Genomic DNA, 22,519 nt, shown 5'->3' on the forward strand with positions numbered 1-22,519 from the left:
CCTAAATGCCTAGCCCTTACCAAATGCCTTGGAACCAATATTAAGGGGCAATTCTAAAGCAGAAAGTAAGGGTTTAAAATTTTAAAAACAGAAAGCAAGCAGATGGTTTTATATTTGATCCTGGAAGGAAATAAGGAAGCCCTGGAATTGACTGAGAAGGGGAAAAGGATGACATGGGCAGGGTTGTGCTTTAAGGAGACAACTTTGATTTTCCTATTTCAGGTCCTTATCCCGGTCCATTCAAACACAAAGTTATCATAATGTGAAAATGTTGGATTTGGAGGACCCAGGTTCAAATCCTATAACTTTGGGTAAGTGGAAGCAAGCGACTTCTTTGGGAACTGTTTTCCTCATTGGTAAAATGGGGAAGTTAAACTGGATACTCCTCTGTGGTTCCTCCTACGTCTGAATCTATGATTCTAGGAAATATGTTAAGGTGTCAATGATCTGGATAGCTAGGTGGATAGAATGTAGGACCTAGAATCAGGATGACCTGAGTTCAAATCTAGCCTTTGATGCTTACCAGCTGTGTGATCCTGGGTAAGTCACTTTGCCCTTTCCTCCTTAGTTTCTTCATCTATAAAATGATCTGGATAAGAAAATGGCAAACCACCCCAGTATCTTGGCCAAGAAAACCCCAGATAGGGTCACAGAGTCAGATATGACCGAACATGACTAAAAGACAACAAAAATCAATGATCTAATGTGATTCCTTTCCAGGGGTGTTTACATTCCAAATGCAGAGACTTGAGGGGAAGGCAACCCAACCCAAAGGAATAAATATCTTGTAGAAATTTCAGGTGCCAGGAAGAAAGGAAGTTAGACACTGAATGAGAGTGGGGAAGAGGGAACAGGGAGCAGGGGCAGTGATATCTTCTTGGAGTATTTGAAATTTTACTATTTGGTTGGCCATTTGTTCTGTTTTAGACATAAGGCTGGCTATGCTAGTCAATCAGTCAACAAGAATTTATTAAATGTTTACTATGTGCCAAGCATTGTTTTAAGAGATAGGGACTCAAGTTTAAACTGAACACCAAGATGAAGGGGTTGAAACAGCTAAAATTAAATTGTGGAATTATCTGTGTGTTTCTGGATTGTCCATACAATCCTTGGACTATTCTCCCCTCCCAAATAAGTGGTTGTGGCAGCAAGTAGCCCCTGGGAACGGACTGAAACCAAAATGTATCCTTTCCAAGGGAAGCTTGGGGCCCATTCTCCCATTAACTCTGTTATCCTCTGAGTCTTTTAAAGGCCGGTAGATGGGCCGTTCTCTCTCTACCCTCTCCATCCTGCTTTAGAACACCCATGGAGCAGGGTGTCCGTTTGTCCTCACACCAGTATTTGTACTGTGCACCCTCAGTCACCGCCGCCCAAATTCCACTTCTGTTTATAACAATCTCAAAGTTCTCTCTAAACAGAAGGCTCCAGTAGGGGTGCCTCCTGAGAGGGGAAAATGTGATTGCCCCAAGCACCGGAGAGGAAAGCTGTCACCAGCTCACAAGGGGGAAATACTGACAAGCTACAACTGAGTTGCCCAGGCGCTGTTTGAGCCATTACGCAGATCCATGGGGGAGGGGAAGGAAAGGGGAGGGGGCTTCCTGGACAGTCAGCCTCGAGTGGGGGAAGGGAGTTGCAAATCATGGGCCTCTGTTTTCCCTTTTTTCCCTGGACTGCAGGTGCCTCTCCTGCTGCGACTAAGGATGCTCTTGTTTGCCAAGCGCCCCTATTCCAGTCCTCATTCCTTTCCCTATATCCCGCTCCGCGTGTCTCCTTTCCCTATTCAGCTCCGTGTGTCTGTGTCCGTGTGTCTCCCCCTCTCCCCATCCTTGTGTGTGTCCCTGCGGCCCCTTTCCCTCTCCCCAGCTCCGTGTGTGTCCGTGTGTCTCCTTTCCCTCTCCCCATCCTTGTGTGTGTCCCTGTGGCCCCTTTCCCTCTCCCCAGCTCCGTGTGTGTGTCCGTGTGTCTCCTTTCCCTCTCCCCATCCTTGTGTGTGTCCGTGTGTCTCCTTTCCCTCTCCCCAACTCCGTGTGTGTCCGTGTGTCTCCTTTCCCTCTCCCCATCCTTGTGTGTGTCCATATGGCCCCTTTCCCTCTCCCTAGCTCCGTGTGTGTCCATGTGTCTCCTTTCCCTCTCTCTAGCTCCTGGGGCAGGAGTGTTGCGGGAAGGAGGGAGGAGGGTTTGGGGAGGACACACTTTTATTCCAACTTGGGTCTTCCCTCCCTGCTGCGGCGCCCGGGGGCCATCGCTGAGGAAGGCTCTCTGCCCCCCACTCCCCGCCTCCCCACGGGCTTCCCTGAGCCTGGGCTCCAAGTGCCGAGCCTAGCTGGGAGGAGAAAGGAGACGCACCTGAGGGCGGCCAGAGGCGAAGGCGGGCTCACTGCGCGCCCAGAACTGGTCCAGCGAAGAGTCCTCCAGCGTCAGGCAGCCGCCGGCCAGCCAGGATTTGCCTCCCACAGACACACATCGCACACACAGAGCACACACGGGCGCGCGCGCACACACACACACACTCACTCTGGGGGAGAGAGGAAGCAGCCCCAGCGTCATATGCCAGAGCACCGGGGCTCGGTGTCTGCTGCGCCTCAGGCTAGGGCTGTCCCAGATTCGATTTTCCCCTTTCGCCCCCCCTCTCACCTCCCTACCTCCCTCCCACCCACTGGTCAAACGCTTTGAGGCTGGATGAAGTCAGTCCAGACCCACCAGAACATCCGCCTTCAGGCCTCTGGGCATCCTGCGATGATCACCCGGCAGCGGTGTGCTGCCACAAAGGACTTGAAAAGTGATTTAGGCCAGGGCCCAAATGATGCCAAGGAAGCCTTGGGGACATACACAATCTCCCTCCTCCAGGTAGGGATGACACGCAGGCGCGCGCGCACACACACACACACACACACACACACACACACACACACACACACACACACGACCCTTCGCAACCCTGGGTGGATCACACCCAGCACATACCCTGAGCGTTGTGCCAGAGCGCACATCCCTCCCAAGATGCTCCCTCGAAGTGCCTGTGGGTGTCAGGCTGCCCTGACCTAGAGATCCGGCATCATTGATAACCCCTCTGCTCAGTTTGGAAGCTGGAAGAATCGGCAACTGAGAAATCTCGGTTGGGAAACCGGAACTTAGAGAAAAGTTAAGGGAAAAGAAGAAAGGAGTTCACGGACTTCTAGGACCAATAGCTAACGGCTGGAAGTAACCTTTGAAGCCATAGCGTTCAACCCTTCCCTTCTGAAGAGGCCCAAGGAGACTAGCAGGGTCTTGACTTTCCCTTGAGTTGGATTTAAATAGATTGGAAGTGAGCAGACTTGGGTTCGAATCCCAGGCGGGCTACGACCTAGCTGTGTGACTTTCGCAGGTCCCTCCCCCTCTCTGAGGGTATTGTTTCTCTCTTATGGAAAAGCGAAGGCTGGTTTCACCAAATGATCTCTATGATCTTTTTATTTCTAAATTCAACAATTTTACAGATAAGGAAACCGAACAAGGAGGGAGGAAATTATTAACCCTTCTCCCTTTTAGTTATTTTGTTCAGCTTCGAAGGAGCAGCATCTTCCTTTGACCCAGGCCATTCGACTTAATCTCTGAAAAGGGGCAAAGAGGATGAACATCGGAGACAGGAGTTTTTGTGGTCACCGAGCAGGGAGGGTAGGGATTTCTCTCCCTCCTGCACTTATTAGCCAACTGCCAAGAAGAAAACACATTGCCAGTCGTTTCCACGCAGGACCCTGACTCAGTCCTTCCCCTTCATCCTCATTTTGAGATCTCAAAACCTCCTTTTGACATCTTTGCAAAAAGACCGAGCCTGGAGGAAAATGCCATACTATTAAACGATGGGCATGCTGGAAAAAGAAACCCCCGAACTGCACAAGCCGAATCTGTCTCCCACAGGTTACGCAATAAAATAAGGCCAGCGCTGCTTGTAAGGTCAGCTCTCCACCGCGAAACCCGCAGCTCTGACGTCCGTGGGGCCCCACGGAACACGCTGCAACTTGGTCACTGCTGCCTCCGGCTCCTTCCCCACCTGACTCCCCCAGATCCGGCCTCTCTCTGCAGAGGCCTGGCCACGTCAAGGACCCTCCCACGGCCGGGGGTGGGGGTGGGGTGGGGGCGATTCATGAGTCTAAAAGCCATCCCACCTCCAGAGGCGGCCGCCTTCCCAAGTTTCCCAGCTTTGGGGACTCGGGCTCTGTTCATCCGGTGCCAGTGGCTAATGGCGCGAATATATCCTTCAGCAGCGGCTCCTCAAGCCTGTCAGACCCACCTCCACCTTCTACTGATGGAGAACACCCGGGATTAGGGCCACGTGAGGATGCGGCGCCTGAAAAAAGCAAGGAAGCCCAACCCAGAGCCTCAGGCAGGGAGCTCAAGAGACCGAAGGCCGGTTCAAATCCCAAACTGGGTGATCTTGGCGGCCCATCCCTCCTCTATAGACTAGAAAACTGAGGCCCACCAAGAGGGTAAGCCCAAAGGCACGTGCGGAACAGGTGGCAAAGCTGAGATCAGAACACGGGCCTGAGGCTTGGATCCACACCGTCCTGACTAAGGAGATTTGTAGAGCTCTTTGCAAACCTTAAAGCACTAGATACATGCTGGCTAGTGTTGTTTACTATTACTGCCACCCCCACCACTGCCACTACTACCACCACTACTACTACTACTACCAACACTATTATACCACCACTACTACCACTGCTACTGCCATCACTACTACTACTACCACTGCTACTGCCATCACTACTACTACTTACCACTACTACTACCATTACTACTACTACTACTACTACTACTACTACTACTACTACTACCAACACTATTATACCACCACTACTACCACTGCTACTGCCATCACTACTACTACCACTACTACTACCATTACTACTACCACCACTACTACTACCATTACTACTACTACTACTACCATTACTACTACTACTACTACTACTACTACTACTACTACTACTACTACTACTACTACCAACACTATTATTACCACCACTACAACCACTACTACTACTATTACTACTACTGCTATTACTACTACTACTATTACTACTACCACCACCACCACTGCCACTACTACTACTACTGTTATATTGATGCTCCTGCCTTGGTTTGAAGAGCTATCAGTAGTCAGAGGTTTGTATGCCTTCTCTATCACTTCTAATTGGGGTGTGGAATGAGCATCTAATTGCCCTTCGTGTATCTTTTTGTTAATCTCAACCATTAGCCTCAACTGTTCCTTCATCACTTGTAAGAGGTCATCGTTAGTGAGCTTCTCGGTTCCCAACAATAGCTGTCTCGCTTCTCGAGCCCCCACATCCCTTGGATAGTGGTTATAATGGTGGCTAAGATGGCTGGCAGATATGAGAGAAAATCAGCCACAGTGAATGCCAGATATTTGTAGGCATCACACAGGGTGAGAAGCTTGATGCAGCACTCTGGTATGATGGAAAAGCATGGCCTAAATATGCCCTGAGTAATCGAATAAACAAATAGGGATAAGGTCGAGACAATGAATGTTGCCCTGGCAAATCCCATATTCCTATGCTTCTTTCTAGGTTTCTTGTCCCTTATGGCTTCGCCAAAAACTGTTATAAAGGTTTGCTTGAAGTTCAGAATTAGACAGTTAACAAGATAGTTTGTTGCAGAAATGCATTTGTTTAGAATGAGTAAGGAGAAGTTACATAGATAAATATCGTTATATTTGTTGCAGCTTATTGTGTGTTATACATTCATGTTCAATTCAAACTATGCAACCCATGTATTCAAACCCCACACTTTCCCAGTTAAATTCTTCCCGTCCTTTGTCCTTAGCATAGGAAAGAATAGATGGCCTTAGGATTTTATTTAATAATAATAGATAGCTTTAGGATTTATACAAGTATAGATAGAATTTATTTTGGGAGGGTAGACATACATAAGATTAGTTTAGCATAGTGTAAGAATCCATCAACACCTATGATCAATGAGAAAATCTGTAGGTTGAAATTTTCAAAAAACAAAACAGCATTCATGTTATATTGATTTCTGGGACAAGACGGACACCACCTTTGAGTGACAAGACCGGCAGTTGGACACCTCGGAATGTACCCAGAGGCCGTGAGTCAGGGCAAAAGTCCGTTGGAGCCAACCCTATAAATACCCACCAGGCACAGCACAAGTGGCTCAGTCTGGAGCAGAACTTGGGAGGTGGGAGGTCTGGAGGGAGGGTAGGCCTGTACCTGCAACCCAACCTGTCTTACTGAGAAAGCTAGAGAGCAAACACCATCATTGACAATAGAACTGAGAGAGAACCGTGATACTGTCATCAAAGATCATCAACAACCTTCCTTAATCTCTGGCTTGGCTCAAGCCAAGTCAGGCCAGGGTTAGTGTGAGGGTGAAGAACCTCCAGTCTCTATTTGATCCAGCTTTCTCCAATAGTCTGATCATTAGCTTAGAATATTAGCAAATAAGGTTCCCAAATCCTCCATCCTTTTTCTGTGTTCCTAACCCCATTGATTAGAATCAAATACAGTGTTTATTACCAAGAACCTTTCCTGAATGGCCAATATATCTAAGCCCTTGGAAAGGGGAGTCAATTGTGCAGTCAGATCCTCACTGTTATTCTAACAGCACATTAATAGCCCTTATCAATATCTATTCCAACCCCAGGCTGAGAACTAGAGAGGTTAACTATACACATAACTTCTCAGTGGTTCCCTGTCTGGGCAACTGTTATAAGGGAGAGCTGACAGGCTTAGTTGAGCAAGCCTGTCAGGAGAGGAGAGGCATAGCCTTTGCCAGCAGCACCTATACTGAGGCTGAGGCCATGGGTGAGAGTGTGCACTCTCTCCCACCAAATCCAATCCAATCTTCTAAAGCCTCTATTATCCAATCCTCCATTTTTTATAACACTACTACTACCACCACTACCACTACCACCACCACCACCACCACTACTACTACTAACGCCACCACTACAACTACCATTACTACTACTACCACTACTACCACTACTACTACCACCACCACTACAACTACCATTACTACTACTACCACTACTACCACTACTACTACCACCACCACTACAACTACCATTACTACTACTACCACTACCACTTCTCCTCCTCCTCCCAGTAATATTATACCATACTCAGAGGATCCAGTCTGAATTACAACTATCATTTATTGGCTATATGATTCGGAACAAATAATTTCATCTTGCTGGGCCTCTATTTCTTCATCAGTAAAAGCATGTCTGACATGCTTCCCGAGTCTAAATCCTAAATCCTGACCTATGATGAAATAATTCGGGGGTATGATTCGAAGAACTTATTGACTAATGCCACGGTATCAAGATAGCCATGGGCCAGGCCAGGATAGGGAGGTCTTGTTTTGTTTATTTGGCTTTTGGAATAGGCTAAGTGTGGTTTTCATTCTTAATTTCATTCTCAATAAACATATCCCCAAATCTTCCAGTGGTTCGCAGAGTAGCGAGTTATGACCACAATTTATATAGGAACAACAACATTGTTCAGACAAGTTTGAACTAACTAATCAGACCAATGACTAATCGGGATTCCAGAGGAGTGATGCTGCCTGATTCTGCCTGATTCTGCCTGGTGCCTGACCAAGGGGAGATAGACTCCAGATACAGAACAAGACAGACATTCTATTTCCCTTGACCACCCATAGTTATTAGTTTCTCTTGTTTGCTTATTTTCTAAACAAAAGGAGGAGATGGGATGGAGAGAAAACAAAGGCTTCTTAATTGAAAACATTTTTTTCTTTAAAGATTAAAAAATGACCACTATACACCAACATCTTACATTTCTATAGGCTTTCAAGTTACAGCATTCTTCCCTGATCTTCTTCTGTTCTCAGGACAACTTCCAGGAAGTAGGCTGAGTCTTATCCATTTTGTAGATGTTGACCTGGCAGCGAGGTGGCGAGGTGGAGAGAATGTTCGGCTAGGAATCAGAAAGACCCCAAATCTGGCTACAGACATTTATTAGCTGTATAATTCTGGACAAGTCATTTAACTTCTATGGGCTTCTCTCAGTTTTCTCATCTGGAAAATGGAAATAAAAACAGCCCCCACGTGACAAGCCCAAATCCAATGAGATAATATAGGCAATGTGCTTTGTAAACCTTAAAGTGCTCTATAAATATTATAAAGTTATGAAGAGGGTAATGGTTTCCTAGAAGAAAAAGAGTTCGTAGAAAAGGCAGGCAGGACAAAAGCTCAGGTGGGTCTCTAGGTTCCCGGTTCCCTCTTGTGGGGTGCCTCTTCCACTATTGGCCCTCCACTACAGTTTCCTGAGGTCTTTGGGGATTAGATTATTCTCCACAACCCCAGGATTTGATATGATTAAGGGAAATGACACTATAAACACCACTAAACTATTTCCACCCCTACTCAAATAATCCTTGTGTTTTCCAATGACTAACAGGAGATTCTCCAAGCCAGGAAACTCTACTGCTGACAGAATCAGCCCCTACTGGGATTCAGGTGAAGTTCAAACAAACACATCTGGATGACCGGAAAGTGTGTGGGCTCATCTCTGGGCTGGGCCAGACTTCCTGCCCCAGAATCGAGTCCAGGATTCTGTCACAGTAGAACTCCTGGGGACAACAATCACTATGCTGTGGCTGAGGGAAGTGTGACAGCTGGAAGATGGCCATTTGTGGCTAATTGGGATCATGTCAAATTAATCTCCAGATCTTAATAGTAATAATTAGCATTTAGAGTACTGAAATGGAAAAGCATGAGTATCTTGCCCATTTTACAGATGAGGGAACCGAGGCTCAGAAAGGTGTAGGGACCTGCCAGCATCATGCAATGAGGGAGGAACAGATGAGTGATTCAAACTCAAGTCCTGGGATTCTGAATCCAATATCATTTTCAAAACAACTCTTTGTTGTTGTGAGTAGTTGTCAATCGTGTCTGACTCTTCACGACCTCATTTGGGGCTTCTTCGGCAAGGATACTGGAATGGTTTGCCATTTCCTTCTCCAGCTCATTTTACTGATGAGGAAACTGAGACAAACAGTTAAGTGACTCATCCAGGGTAACAAGACTAGTGTCTAAAGACAGAGTTGAATTCATAATGGAGTCTTCTTGATTCCAAGCCCAGGATTCTATTCATTATGCCACTTAACTGCCCAAAACAGCTCTAATGACACCTTATTTAAGTACTTCTTAATAATCTGCAAAAGTGCTTCATATATGTCATCTTCTCTCCTCTCATAACCCTATGAGATAAATATGATGGACCTTATTATCTTCATTTTACAGGTGGGGAAACAGAGACTTAGGAAGGTGTGGGAGGCCAATAAGAGAAACAGAGTCTCAAATAGATAAAAATCTGAGACTCCTCTTTTGACCCCTTTTATGATCCATACCTTTTCTTATTAGGAAAACATTATAGGCTCATGAAAAGCTTGAAGTTCCTAGCAACCAGCAGGTACAACGTTAACAATTTCTCTCCTTGATAATGAAAAAGCCTGAACTCCAAAAAATATATTACTTAGACAATAAAGGCCAGAAACAGACAAAGCTAGACAAGACTTTATCTGACCAGGTACAATCCTGTAAATCCAGAGTACAGGACTCAATTACTTAGGATCTCTATGAAATATATTTCTGCTCCCAGAATTAACCTCCTACTAATTGGTGGTTGGAATTTGGCCTTTGACTCTGGACCTCTCTACTTTTTAGACTCTAATGGGTTTTTGTATAATTTGTAACCCCTTCACAGCTGTAATTCTTTCTCTGTGCTCTTTGTGTGAAATCAGTATATATTAAACTCAAGACTCCATGGCAAGTTGGAGCAGTTATGAGCTAAGCATTTAGTCTGACTGTTCTCATTCAATCCGATGCCACTCAGTACCCCCAGAAATATAGAGTTGGTTCTCTATAGGAAGGATTGAATTCAAATCTGGCCTCAGACACTTCCTAGCAGCGTGATGCTGAGCAACTCCTGTTGGCCTCAGTTTCCTCATCTGAAAAATGAGCTGGAGAAGAAAATGGCAAACCACTTTTGTATCTTTGCCCAGAAAACCCTAAATGGGGTCACAAGGAGGCTGACACCACCAAATAACCACCACCAAACAACTTCCTGGCCCCAAGTCCAGCCCTGTCACTACACACTGTAAAAGTGAAATTTGGGAAATGCCATCTAAAAGTATATATATTTTCTATGGACATGGGAAATGTATCAAACTACATTTCCCGTGGTCCAACGGGTTTCCAGTTCCGGTTCTTTGGGCAGGGGGAGGCCTATGTCTCCACGCAGAGAGGAGTTTAAATCTCCTGGGTTAGGTGGGAGTGGGCTCTCTTGGCCAGCAGACTTGGGAGGAGACAGGAGACAATTATGGCTAGGCGGCAAGTTTCGAATGCTTACAAGCGCGTGGTCTAATAACTTTATCTATCAGCATGGCTTTAATTAAATTACTAATATATATATATATATATATTTTGCTCAGCCTTTATTATTTTTTATCTTTATAACACAATATCCATTTCCCTCTTTCTATATTCCAGGACTCCCCACCACCCCCCACTGGTCATGTGGTGACCACTCACCTGCTCTCAGTTCTGCATTTCATGATCTGCCAACCTAGCCTAGCCCCCTGGCATGGTCCCTTCCAGCTTGCCCAGGTGGCCTGTTCTGCTACTGCCACTGGTTAATCTTCGTCCTAACAAAACATACGCTTGGCCATACCACACTTAACTCTCCATGATAGGGTGGTCTATAAATTTTATTTTACTCACATAACAACCCTGGGAGGTAGAAGCTATTATTATCATCATTCCCATTTTACAGTTGAGGAAACTGAGGTAGAGAGGCTAAGTGTCTTATCCAGGGTCAGAGCTAGTTAAAGTTTAAGGCAGAATTTGAATTCAGGGTTTCCCGACTCCAGGTCCAGGACTCCATCTACTGAACCATCTTAGCTATCCATCCATCTATAGCTGTGTTGGTGAACCTATGGCACATGTGCCAGTGGGGGCTGCCCCTCTCCCCCTCTCCATGTGTGCCTGAGCACATTTCTCACATGACTCACCCCTCTGCCCAGCAGCCCAATGGGAGCACTTCCTCCCTCCTCTGTCTGGGGTAAGGAGGTGGTTCACATGTGGTGTGAGGGTGCAGTTTGGGCACTCGCTCTCTAAGGTCTCTAAAAGGTTCACCATCTCTGATGTATAGGATTTACTCCTAAAAACCTTTACCTTCTGTCTTAGATTCACTATATCTAAGTATACTGAAATATATACTTGAAATCTAAGTATAGATCGAATCTAAGTATACTTGAAATCTAAGTATAGATTGAATCCAAGTATATTTGAAATCTAAGTATAGATTTCAAGNGAATATCCTGGGGCTCTTGCTTCTCCCTGCCCTGGATATGGCGCTTCAGTCGTTTTTCAGTTGTCTGACTCTTTGTGACCTCATTTGGGGTTTTCTTGGCAGAGATAATAAGAGTGGTTTGCCATTTCCTTCTTAAGCTCATTTTCCAAATGGGGGAATAGAGGCCGGCAAGGTTAAGGGACTTGTCCAAGATCACACAGCTAGGAAATGTTTGACACCAGATTTGAACTCGGGAAGTCTTCCTGACTTCAGGCCCGGGACTCTATCTCAGCCCCGGCCATTAGACTTCTAATGTAACTTACCATCATGCTCAATTTCTTGTGCCACCTTGCCTCGCCATTGGCCCATCCGGAGCTTGCAATCCACAAAAACCCAGCGCCATTCCCCGTGCCCATTTATACCCCCCTTATTCTGTATTTGTGTAATTAACAGGGTGTGTTTTATGAAAATCTTGCCTTTTAAAATAGAATATAGGAAACATGTAACTATGGGAAAATACTCAAAATAAAAATGAAAATATATTAAAAATAATCAAATCAAATATAGAATAGGAGCTAGAAATGACTCTAGAAAATATCTAGTCAGGGGGGAAGCTGGATGACTCCACGGATAAAGAGACAAACCTGGGGATGGGAGGTCTTGGGTTCAAATCTGACCCCAGACACTTCTTAGCTGTGTGACCCTAGGCAAATCACTTAACCCCAATTGCCTAGCCCTCACCTCTCTTCTAACTTAGTGTTGATTCTAAGACAGAAGGTAAGAGTCTAAAATAATTATCTAATCCAAACCCTTCATTTGGCAGATAAGTAAACTGAGGCCCGCTCCACTTGACTTGAGGTCACCCAGGGAGCAAGAGGCTGAATTAGAATTTGAATCCAGGTGTTTCTGTCTACCCCAATTTAATGTTTTTTTTTTCCTACTAAAGAGTAGTGATAAATTTACATCACAAAACTATTAACTGGATTTCCTCAATGGCAATACAAGACTTCAGAGGACAATGGAAACATTCAGAGGGTCAGATATAGAATAGTCACCAACTAGAGAAACCACATACGTGCCTGAAATAACATAAAAGGATGGTATAAAAACCTCAAGCTAAATGCGGATATAACTATGATGATCAAGCTTCACCCCCTCAAGAAGGCTCAAGAAAATGTAGATTCCTCCCTTTTTTGCAGTCAGAGGACCAAGGGTGTGGACTATTACCTAGATTGTTAAGAATTGACTGGGTTAGTTGGTTTTGCTATTTCTCGCTTCAAAAAAAATCCAAATCTTTCTGGGAAAGGGGGAGGAAATATTTGGAAAAGAAAGGGAGATCAAAACAGAGGATAGCAATAAAAATAAGATTATGAAAAAATGCCATTTATCTACTCTTTCAAGAAAGCCTCTATTGTACAAAGAAAGAACAAAAGTATCACCACCAGGTGCTCTCCAGAACATTTAAATGCTCGATTGTCAACACGGGTCTCAGGAAAGCAAGCACTAACACCATCGGTAGCCAGCACCTTAATGAAGACAGCTTAATAATTAAGCATGAAAGACAGAGAGCTCCCAGCAGCTCTCTCCAAAGAAATATTCTGTTATAGAAAAACAGAGCCCAGAATGTCTTTCTTCACTTTTATTAAAATCCTGTCCTTGTGTTCCAGAATGTGGTCACTACAAGTTACCAGGAGCAACTCTGTTCTAAAGTGATCTTGTTAACACTTTACAATTTCTTTCCATCTCTTTCACTAGATCAAGTCAGCAAATCACCAAGAGGGATATCTTTGGGGAGCAAAAAAAATCAACAGGAAAAGCACCTTTTATAAACAACTCAAGACAGAATTAATGACATGAGTCTGATCAGAGACATAAAAGCAGCCAAGGAGATTCCTTACAGAAAAGAAAAGAGGAACACCCACTGGAACATAAATAGACTCCCCACCCAAAGTGTGTGTGTGTGTGTGTGTGTGTGTGTGTGTGTGTGTGTGTGTGTGTGTGTGTGTGTGTGTGTGTAGATTATATATATATATATATAAAGAAATTTGGTTTCTACCCTGAAATTATTCAGAGAAAGAAATGGCCATCCCCTATAAGGGGGGTGAGGTGGGGGAAGCCCCCAAGTTTCTTTTCATTTACATGGTTATTTACAAATGCTGGGCCTGGGAAACAGCCTTCCTCCCGCCTTCCCCAGGGCCATCTTCCAGAGTAGGTCCCAGCACATAGGAGCTCCAGTGTTTGTAGAAAAGTGAAAGGAAAGTAACCCGGCTCTGCCCTGGGTGGGGGCTCAGAGCTAAAGCACAGGCTAGCTGGTGTGAATTGGCAGGTAAGCACCTTGACCTAGCCCCATCCATCACCAGCCTCAAAGGAGACAAAGAATCCTTGGATGAAGGATCCCCGTGGTACTTGGGAGTTAGAGAAATCAAACTGCTGAAGATTTCATTTGTAAAAATAAACTCAGCTCGGGGACATTCCCCATGCTTAGGTGGCTTAGTATCACAGTGGTTCCTAGGTGTGTCTATCTGTCTGTCTGTCCCTCCCACCCATCACCCAGTTCCAAGGCTAGTGTAAGGGCTAGACGATGGAAGTTAAATGACTTCTCAGGATCACATGGCTAAGTATCTGGGGCCACATGTGAACCCAATACCTCCCTTTTCTCTAGGACTGGTTCTCAATCCACTGGGCCACCTCCCTGCATCCCTTCCCCCCAGTTATCTCTTGAGTTGACTCGGACCCGACCCTGCTCCCAATTTCCCCTCTCCAAGAAGGGGCTGCAAGCCAGGAAGCTCCGAGTAGGGAGCCCATGATGGCTAATATCTCTTGTCTGACCTCGCTGAATCTGGAAAAGTTTATCACCAGAAAAGTACCCGCCGAGAGACAATTTTGGGGGTGGTGTGGGGACGACAGTCATTCGGAAAGCCTGCTGTGAGTGTTCAGAGCGGTCACAAGCCACGCTACGGAAAGAGAAGGCGCACCCAGGAGACACCAGCCCACATCAAACCAGCTTCCATTTTACGAATGTGTCTCTTCTTAAAGACTGGTTCCCAAAGAACAAAAACAACCAAAAAAAAGTGTCTTAGCAGGGATTTATGATAGTGTCTGGAACAGAGGGAAGGAAATTTCAACCATTTAATTTTAAATATTGATCACGCTAAAGTGTACTTCATTCAGGAGAAATAAATTACTGGAAGCAGCAGATAAACAGGCCGTGTTACAAATTTGGGGGGTGGAATGCTCTTCTTAAAGACTTGGCACAGTGTTTCAATTAAAAAAAAAAAAAAGATCTCGGAAACCCCTCCTTTCCCCTAAAGCCGCCCCCCTTCTTCCCTGCATCACAGGCAAAAGACAAAACCCAAAAAACGACAAGTCAAGCCAACATAGTCCCTCGTGAAGTCTGTCCGAGCGGCCCTCCCCGCCCCGGGAGGCAGGTCACACGCAGCCGTACTCGTACCACACAGTCTGCTGGTCCCCACTGGGCTCCGGGGAGCCGGGGGTGCTCTTGGCGTTTCCTCCCCTGGAGAGCTCCTCGAGCGCGGGAGAGTGAGCGGCGTCGGCAGCTCGCGTCTGGCCCTTGGACAGGAATCCGTCGCTCGGGCCTTGCCAGGGGGGCCCGTCCCCCTCGGGGAGCTGGGGCGCCGGGCGGACGGGGGCGACGGTCGCCACCTCCCCGGCGTGCGGCGGGCTCTTGGGCTTGGTCCTGGCCGCGGAGGCGGGGATGGAGGAGAAGGGCTGGCCCGGCCCGGGGCTCGGGGGCTCCTGCTGCTGGGAGAGGCCCGTCCCGCCGCCGCTCGAGGAGATGGCGGGAGATGTGGAAGAGGGCGGAAGCAGAGGCAGCCTCTCTTCCTTCGGGGGAGCCAGGGAGAAGCGCCTCGAGTCAAACTGCCGGTGGCGGGGGCCGGGCCCCTGACAAGCAGCCGCGATCTTGGCCGACTGGGGCCTCTCTCTGGAGAGCCCGTGCGGGCCGGAGGAGGAGGAGGAGGACGGGGGAGCGAGCCGAAGGGCCTGGCCGCCCGCTTCTCTGGCTTCTCTGCCCCCGGGGCCGTCCGCCCCCAGCTTCTGCGAGGGCTCCTGTTTGTACGCGTCTGGCCCGCTGGCTCGGAGCAGGTCTGCCGAGGCGAGGCTGAAGGCCCTGCTCAGGGAGGCCGCTCTGCCCGCCGGGGCGCTCGCCGGAGGGGCCAAGGCGGCCTGCTTAGGCTTGCCCAGAGGCAGGCTCTGGGGAGGCTGGGCCGACCGCAGGGAGCCAGGGGGATGCGCGGGAGGCTCGGCCTCCGTCCGCCTGAAGTTTGGCTTCACGTACTGCCCCGGCTTGAGCAGCTTCCCCTCGGCTGTGTTGACCGCCATTTTGATGGTGGGCGCCACAAAGTTGGTGGGCATTTTGGTGCCCTCTTTCCTGAGGGGCGGCCCCAGGGGGCTTCCGATGGCAGGAGGATCATTGGCCTTGCGAAAGTAGTCATTCAGCAGGTCGTCCTGGCCGGTGGAAGTATCCTGGAAAAGAAGGGAGGGAGAATCAAAGCGAGCGAGACTCGGAAGGGGTCTCTGCGCCATCCCTTTTCTGTCCAGGTGTCACAATGGAATTCTGCACCTGGTGCATCCACGAGTATTCAACAGGGAGCACCGAGGGGGCCAGAGCAAAATGAAATGAGTTGCGCTTGCTGTTTCCTGTGGGAAACCCTCCTTCAAACCGCTCGGTAATGGAAGGGAGGGGGGGATAATGCGTAGAATGGACTTAAGAAGGCTCCCAGAATGGGAGAGACAGGAAGGGCCACGGAAGCCAATTCCTTTGTTCTACGGAAGAGAAAACTGGAAAGGGAAGTTTCTTGCCCAAGAAGGTCACCTAGCTAATTAGTCGCAGAGCCGGGACTCAAACCTAAGTAAGTGGTCACCCATTTGAATTCTTTCTTTTTTATGTGACTGGTCAAAGAATGAGAAAACGGACTGGTCTGAACTCTACTGCCTTTATTTGCAACTTGAAGGTGTGAGGAAGCACCAGTTACCTAGAGGTGCCAAAAAAGGAATGGATCATTTCTAAAATGGTTAATGCAAGTTTGCTAGTACTTCCCACCCTAACACCTTCCTTTCATCTTAGTAAGGAACTACCCTGAAAAGGGAAGCGGGGGAAGAAATGGGAAAGAGACAGAAGAGGCAAAGGAGGGAGGGAAGAAGGTGGGAAGGAAAAGGGATATGGAAAAAAAAATCCAAAGAATGAGAAAGCTGGAAAACTTAGAAGAAATAATCCAAGGGGCAAATGTGAAAACTGATGACATTGGGGGCAGCTAGTGGATAGAGAGCACCAAGCTCAGAACTGATGCTGGCCTCTGAGCTGTACTTTTTTTTAGCTATGTGACCCTGGGCAAGTCACTTAACCTCAACTGCCTAGCCCCTGCCACTCTTGTCTTAGAACAGATACTAAGAAAGAGGGTAAGGATTAAAAATAATAATAATGAAGGAATTGCATTGTGACAACCTGATTTACCGGTCTATCTGTTTTCCCCACTCAAGCAGCAGCATCCATGGGTCCCACGACCTAAGCCACAAAACCATTTCAACCCAAGCTAGTGCCCCTTCCCAACAGGGAGGCCCTCACCACCAACCTGGGGCAAAGGGAGAAAATGTAAGTCGAGGGCTTGTGGCACTGTGCAGCGTGTGCGGGCACTCCTCAGAGCTGTCCTGGGCCCCGTCCTCTCTCCCACACTCCCCCACGAGCCCCCCCAGAGACCCCAGCCCCACCCCATAAAATGAAGGCGGGTGAAGTCATGCAGGAGGTGAGGTTAGACTTCAGGAGCTGCTGCTGTTAGGGCTTGGCACCCTGGGAAACGTTAGTGAGCATGAGCGCCTGGAGAGGGTTTCAGCAATTTGGGGTCTACACCCGAAGAGGGAGCTTCGTCCAGCTCTTAGAAGTGCTTTTGGGCTAAAGGGGTCCAAGAAGCTCTCCCAACTCCATCCAGAAGCGTTTATTAAACCTCTACTAGGTGCCAGGCAAATACAAATGCAAGGAATCTATGAGCACCTGGATTAGGATCTGATATGGGCTGGCCATCCATGAGCAAAATGAGATTGATACGAATCACAGGATTTGGGGGCTGGAAGGGCCTTTGAGGGATAAAGTCGAAACCCCTTGTTTTCCAGAGACAACAAGCTTTGGGGTATCAGGAAGGACTCATAAAGAGGAAAGGCAGAGACTCAAACCCGGGTCCTCTTGACTGATACCAAGTAGGTGGTAGAATTTTAATTTAATTTAATTTTTTACACAATTTTAAATCTCTCCTGAATAGGGATTGTTCTCCCCTCGGGCTGCCCCGGGTGACTGGAGTCCCACACCAGCGCGCCATCCCCATCCGGGCAGCGAGAAGCACTAATGATTTTGGTTATTGTTCTGAGGAGTTGTGAGCGTTAATGGCATCCAGAGGGAGGCGGCCCACGGTGCGAGGGAGCCTCCTGGAGCCGGGGGAGCCGGGCGCCCCGGTGACCGCGGTGTTAGCACGGGGATGGGTACCCTTGGGAGACACAGGGAACTCGTTCTCCGGCTGGCCCCCGGCCTCGGCTTCTCTTCAGGAGTCGCGGGCCCAAGGACTGGGTCCTCCAGGAGTTGGAAGAAATGAGAAGGGGACTGACAAGAAGGGCACAGTGACTCGGCCTCTAACAGAAACTGCTGCAATGAAATCTTTTCAGCCTCCTTTAAGCCGTGTGGCCACTACAAAGGAATAAGCGACGGGACAGGATGAGAATGGGACGGGCAGATCAGCGGCGATCACGGAAACACACGTCAACAGATAACAACAGAGACGGCACGAGATGACCGGCATGGAGAGGACGACCAGCGGCAAACTCTGAATATCGGTGGCTATTCCCAAGGACCCAGACCATTTCTGGGTTGCTTCCTTCTCTTCCTCCTCACCTCCCACCAATAACTGGTGGGATGATCTTAGCAAGAACAGGGAATCCAAAAGAATAGAAGAATAGAAATAAAGACTATAAGCTTCTTGAAGGCCAGCTCTATTGTGGGTCACTAGTGCCTAGCATAGTGCCTGGCTTAATACAAGCTTAGGAAGGGAAGTTATTGGAAAGGCATATAATTCCCAGGACTAGGGACAGTAACTAGAGAGGATCTATAACATGCAAGAGTCAAACACTAGGGATTTGGGGTCTGGGACTCTCTTATAATTCTACTTTACTGTGCCCGATCATGACACAGTCCCGTGTCTCAGGTAGGAAGGAACCTTAGAGTTCATTTAATCATTTCCTGCTAGCTAGCTGGCATTCCAGAGGAGTGTTCACTCAAACTATTTGGACCCTTCTGATGATGACCCATTTATTTCCCACCAGCTATCATGCTAACTCTTTCTCCATTTCCTGCTAAACCTCTAAAAAAGTCACCCAAATTCAGTGCTTCTATTCCTTTTTTTTTTTTTTTTTAAACCTTACCTTTCGTCTTGGAGTCAATACTGTGTATTGGCTCCAAGGCAGAAGAGTGGTAAGGGTAGGCAATGGGGGTCAAGTGACTTGCCCAGGGTCACACAGCTGGGAAGTGTCTGAGGCCAGATTTGAACCCAGGACCTCCCGTCTCTAGGCCTGGCTCTCAATCCACTGAGCTACCCAGCTGCCCCCCAGTGCTTCTATTTTTGAACAATTCAACTCTCCTAAACCCTGGACAACTTGGCTGCCATCTCCATCACTCTACCAATGACTCTACGGAAAAGATGCTGAAGGTAGAGTTGACAAGATGTGCACGAGGGTTGAAAGAGCGGAGGATGACTCCAAGGCTGCCATGATTGGGAAGATGGTAGAAAAGGAGAGGGCTTGGGGTGTGGAGAGAGGAAGCAGTAAGTTCTGTGATGGACGTATCAAATTGGAGATGCCAAAGATGTCTCAATAGCACATCTCAAACCCAACAGGTTCAAGATCCAATTTATTTCCCCGTGCCCTAGATCCAGATCTAACTGACTCATGTCTCTTTATGACACTGTCCTATGAAATCTTGGGATTATTTTTTGTGGTTGTTGTTTATTGATTTGGGGTTTTTCCCCAAATATTTTCCACCAATTAACATGTAAAAAAACCCAAACATACTTTTTTTATAATTTCTACATTATTCATTTTTGTTAAGTGAATAATCTGATAAAACCCAAATCCTCTGGACCCTTCTTTTTCCAACCAGCCATCAAATCTTGCCAATTCAAGCTCTATTGAGAACTTTCAAATTTTCTCTCTTCTTTATTTCCTCCTCCACCACCAGCAGCAGCTTTAATTGTCACCTACTTCGTCCAGGTACTACTACTACAACAGACTCTTACACTCTACCCCCTCACCCCCAGGGCTTCCTGCCTCCAAAGAAATTTGAAAATCTCTTACTTTGGTGGCTCTGCTTAGGATATTATTCCCTAGACTCCCTCTTCCACTTGTTGAATTCCTACCCATCCTTTAAACTCCAATGAATACTACCTGCTCCAGGGAGCCCTTACTGGGCCTTCCTGTTTAGTAATCTCCTTAGGACTGCTAAAATTTTTTTTTGGCAATTCTCAAATACACTCAGTATATTTAGTGGATTAGTCACTCCTCCTAAGACTGTTAAGTGAGCTCCACAAAGGTGAGGACCGGGCTTTCTTGAGAATCTGGAGCTCTCCCAATATACTATATACATCAATATATCTAGATAGATAAATGCACATTATATGTGTCTTCCCTCCAATGAATGCCTCAACATGTCATGGAAGTGACCCTGGCACAAAGTACAAATTGTCTAGTGGATACTCCAAACTGGGAGTCCCAGAGACCTATTAAACTACAATTCAGAGGATATTTTGGCACTGAGGTTGCTTCGGAGAATATGAATATATTTTTAAGAATATGAAGCCTGGTGCCACTAGGATGGCTTGAAAAAAGATCCTAGACCTGAAAAATGGTCTAGGGATGTTTTGCTGTGTGGGGCTCTGAAGTTCCCCTTTTTTTCAGAGGCTCAAAGAAGTCTGCAAGCACAATGTTAATGATAATACTGATGATGATGGCGATATTTATAGGTGCTTTAAGTTTTACAAAAGCCTTTTACAAATATAATGTCATTGGATCCTCAAAATAACTCTGGGAGGTAGGTGCTCCCATCATCTCCATTTTACAGATAAGGAAATTGAGACACAGAGGCTAAACAAGTTGCCCACGGTCACACAAAATCTGAGGCTGGATTTGAACCGGGGTCTTTCTAACTCCAGACCTAATGCTTTTATCTACTGTACCACCCAACAACCCAAATCTCCCCCCCCAATTTACAACTGGGAAAACAGACCCAAAAGATTAATCATCGCCTATTTAACCAACCAGAGACCTGCTTTGGGGACCCTGCTACTGTGGGAGACCTCTTTCCCTGCCTCCAAACCAAAGCTGCCTCTTCATGAGCAACACCCCCACTTACATTGGAGGGGGATCCCCGGTTGCTCTCTTCCAAAAACTCTTCCAAAGTCACCATTTCACTGCCTGGAGAGGCCGAGCTTTGCCTGATGGCATGAGGCTGGCCTGGATTATTCTTCTGGAAAGATTCCTGCGGGATGAACCCATTCCTGGCCGGAGGATGCTCTTGCCTGCTCATGGCCAGTGCTGAGCGGCTCAAGGCAACGTCTCGAGGCAGAGTGGCCACCTCCCTGCTGGGGACCAGGTCTTCGCTCCCAAAGCTCTCAGATCTGCCGTGAATACGATCGGAGGAACCTGATCGGGGAGGAAATCGGAGTCTATTAGTCCTTCTTCAGTGATTTACTACGCGCTAGGCACTGGGATCAGTCCTGGGAGTATAAAAAAGGCCCAGAGAGTGCCGGCTCTCACGTTCTAATGGAAAGAGGAAGTCTATGGAGAGAAAGCCACGCTGCAGATATATTTTCCTGTCTCTGAGAAACCATTTAATTTATAAGTTAAGCATGAACAGATATGAAAAGGAACAGAAGACCTCACTTATCTTAATAACTAGGTAGATTTTAAAAGATTTTATTCACTGAACTGTAAAGGACACTTTGGAACTTTCAGAAAATGGGAAACACTAACTTTCGCTAGATATATTTGTAAAAAGCAAGATAACCTAAAGTAAAGCTAGGTCTTCCCGCCTACCAGCGTGGTGTGGAGGTCCAGTGTGGGCTCCTGGGAAGGCTGGCAGAGATGAGGAGGCAGGAAAGGCCTCCGTGAAGGAAATATGGCTGTGAATGGAAGGATGGCCACCCATCAGTGATTTCTTTTTTTTTAAGTCACAGAAACTTAAAAGATTTTCTCCTAAGAGACAAAAGTGGATGGACACCAGAGAGCGTAAAATTTCTAAATACTGGAATATGATACAGTTGAAAGGTTGCTCCAAAAGTTAAATTATCTGTATCAATGTAAAATTGTGTGTTTGTATAGAAAGCTCCCCGACAACCCACCAATGAGTGATTACTCAATTCTAAGCCTGATTAGATAGAGTGTTAGATGTGGAGGCAGGCAGCTAGGTGGACCAGGAGGTAAGAATACCAGGCCTGGCGTCAAGGAGACTCCTCTTCTTGAGTTCAAATCCAGCCTCAGATACTTACTGTGTGACCTAGGCAAGTCTTTCAACCCTGTTTGCCTCAGTTTCCTCATTTGTAAAATGAGCTGGAGAAGGAAATGGCAAACCATTCTAGTGTCTCTGCCAAGAAACCCCCAAATGGAGTCATAAAGAGTTGGATACGGGGGGCAGCTGAGTGGCTCAGTGGATGGAGAGCCAGGTCTAGAGAAGGGAGGTCCTAGGTTCAAATCTTGCCTCAGACACTTCCTAGCTGTGTGACCCTGGACAAGTCACCCCCACTGCCTAACTAACTGCTCTGAAGGTAAGGATTTTAAAATAAGAAAAGAGAAAAAAGGAAAGAAAAGAAGAGAAGAGAAGAGAAGAGAAGAGAAGAGAAGAGAAGAGAAGAGAAGAGAAAAAAGAAAAGAAAAAAAAACAAAAGGAAAGGAAAAGTTGGATATGACTGAAAAACAAGATGTGGAGACAGGAAGACCTGGGTTCAAATTCAAGCTCAGATGTTTACTAGCTGTACGACCAAGGCAAGTATATTTTACTAGTCTGTACCTCTGTTTCCTCATCTACAAAATGAATCACTTGGACTCCAGGGTCTCTAATGTCTCTCCTGGTTATAACAATAGTAGTAGCAGCAGGAGCAGTAGTAATAATGAATACTTATATGTTATTATGTATA

At 46.8% G+C, this 22,519-nt stretch overlaps 1 protein-coding gene across 1 annotated transcript in view; it reads right to left on the minus strand.

Moving 5' to 3' along the window:
• Nucleotides 1–13,422: 13,422 nt before the first annotated feature.
• The window catches only part of CCDC88C (coiled-coil domain containing 88C), a 249,078-nt gene continuing 239,981 nt past the window's right edge, over nucleotides 13,423–22,519 (minus strand). Inside the window, exons 27-29 of the mRNA XM_044659995.1 lie at nucleotides 21,423–21,581; nucleotides 20,740–21,029; nucleotides 13,423–15,821 (exon numbers count right to left, since the gene is read on the minus strand). Coding sequence (XP_044515930.1) covers nucleotides 14,766–15,821; nucleotides 20,740–21,029; nucleotides 21,423–21,581 — 1,505 coding nt within the window. The 3' untranslated portion in view covers nucleotides 13,423–14,765. The remainder of the gene's footprint in view (nucleotides 15,822–20,739; nucleotides 21,030–21,422; nucleotides 21,582–22,519) is intronic.

This window comes from Gracilinanus agilis, chromosome 2, assembly GCF_016433145.1.
Source record: "Gracilinanus agilis isolate LMUSP501 chromosome 2, AgileGrace, whole genome shotgun sequence".
Lineage (NCBI taxonomy): Eukaryota > Metazoa > Chordata > Mammalia > Didelphimorphia > Didelphidae > Gracilinanus > Gracilinanus agilis.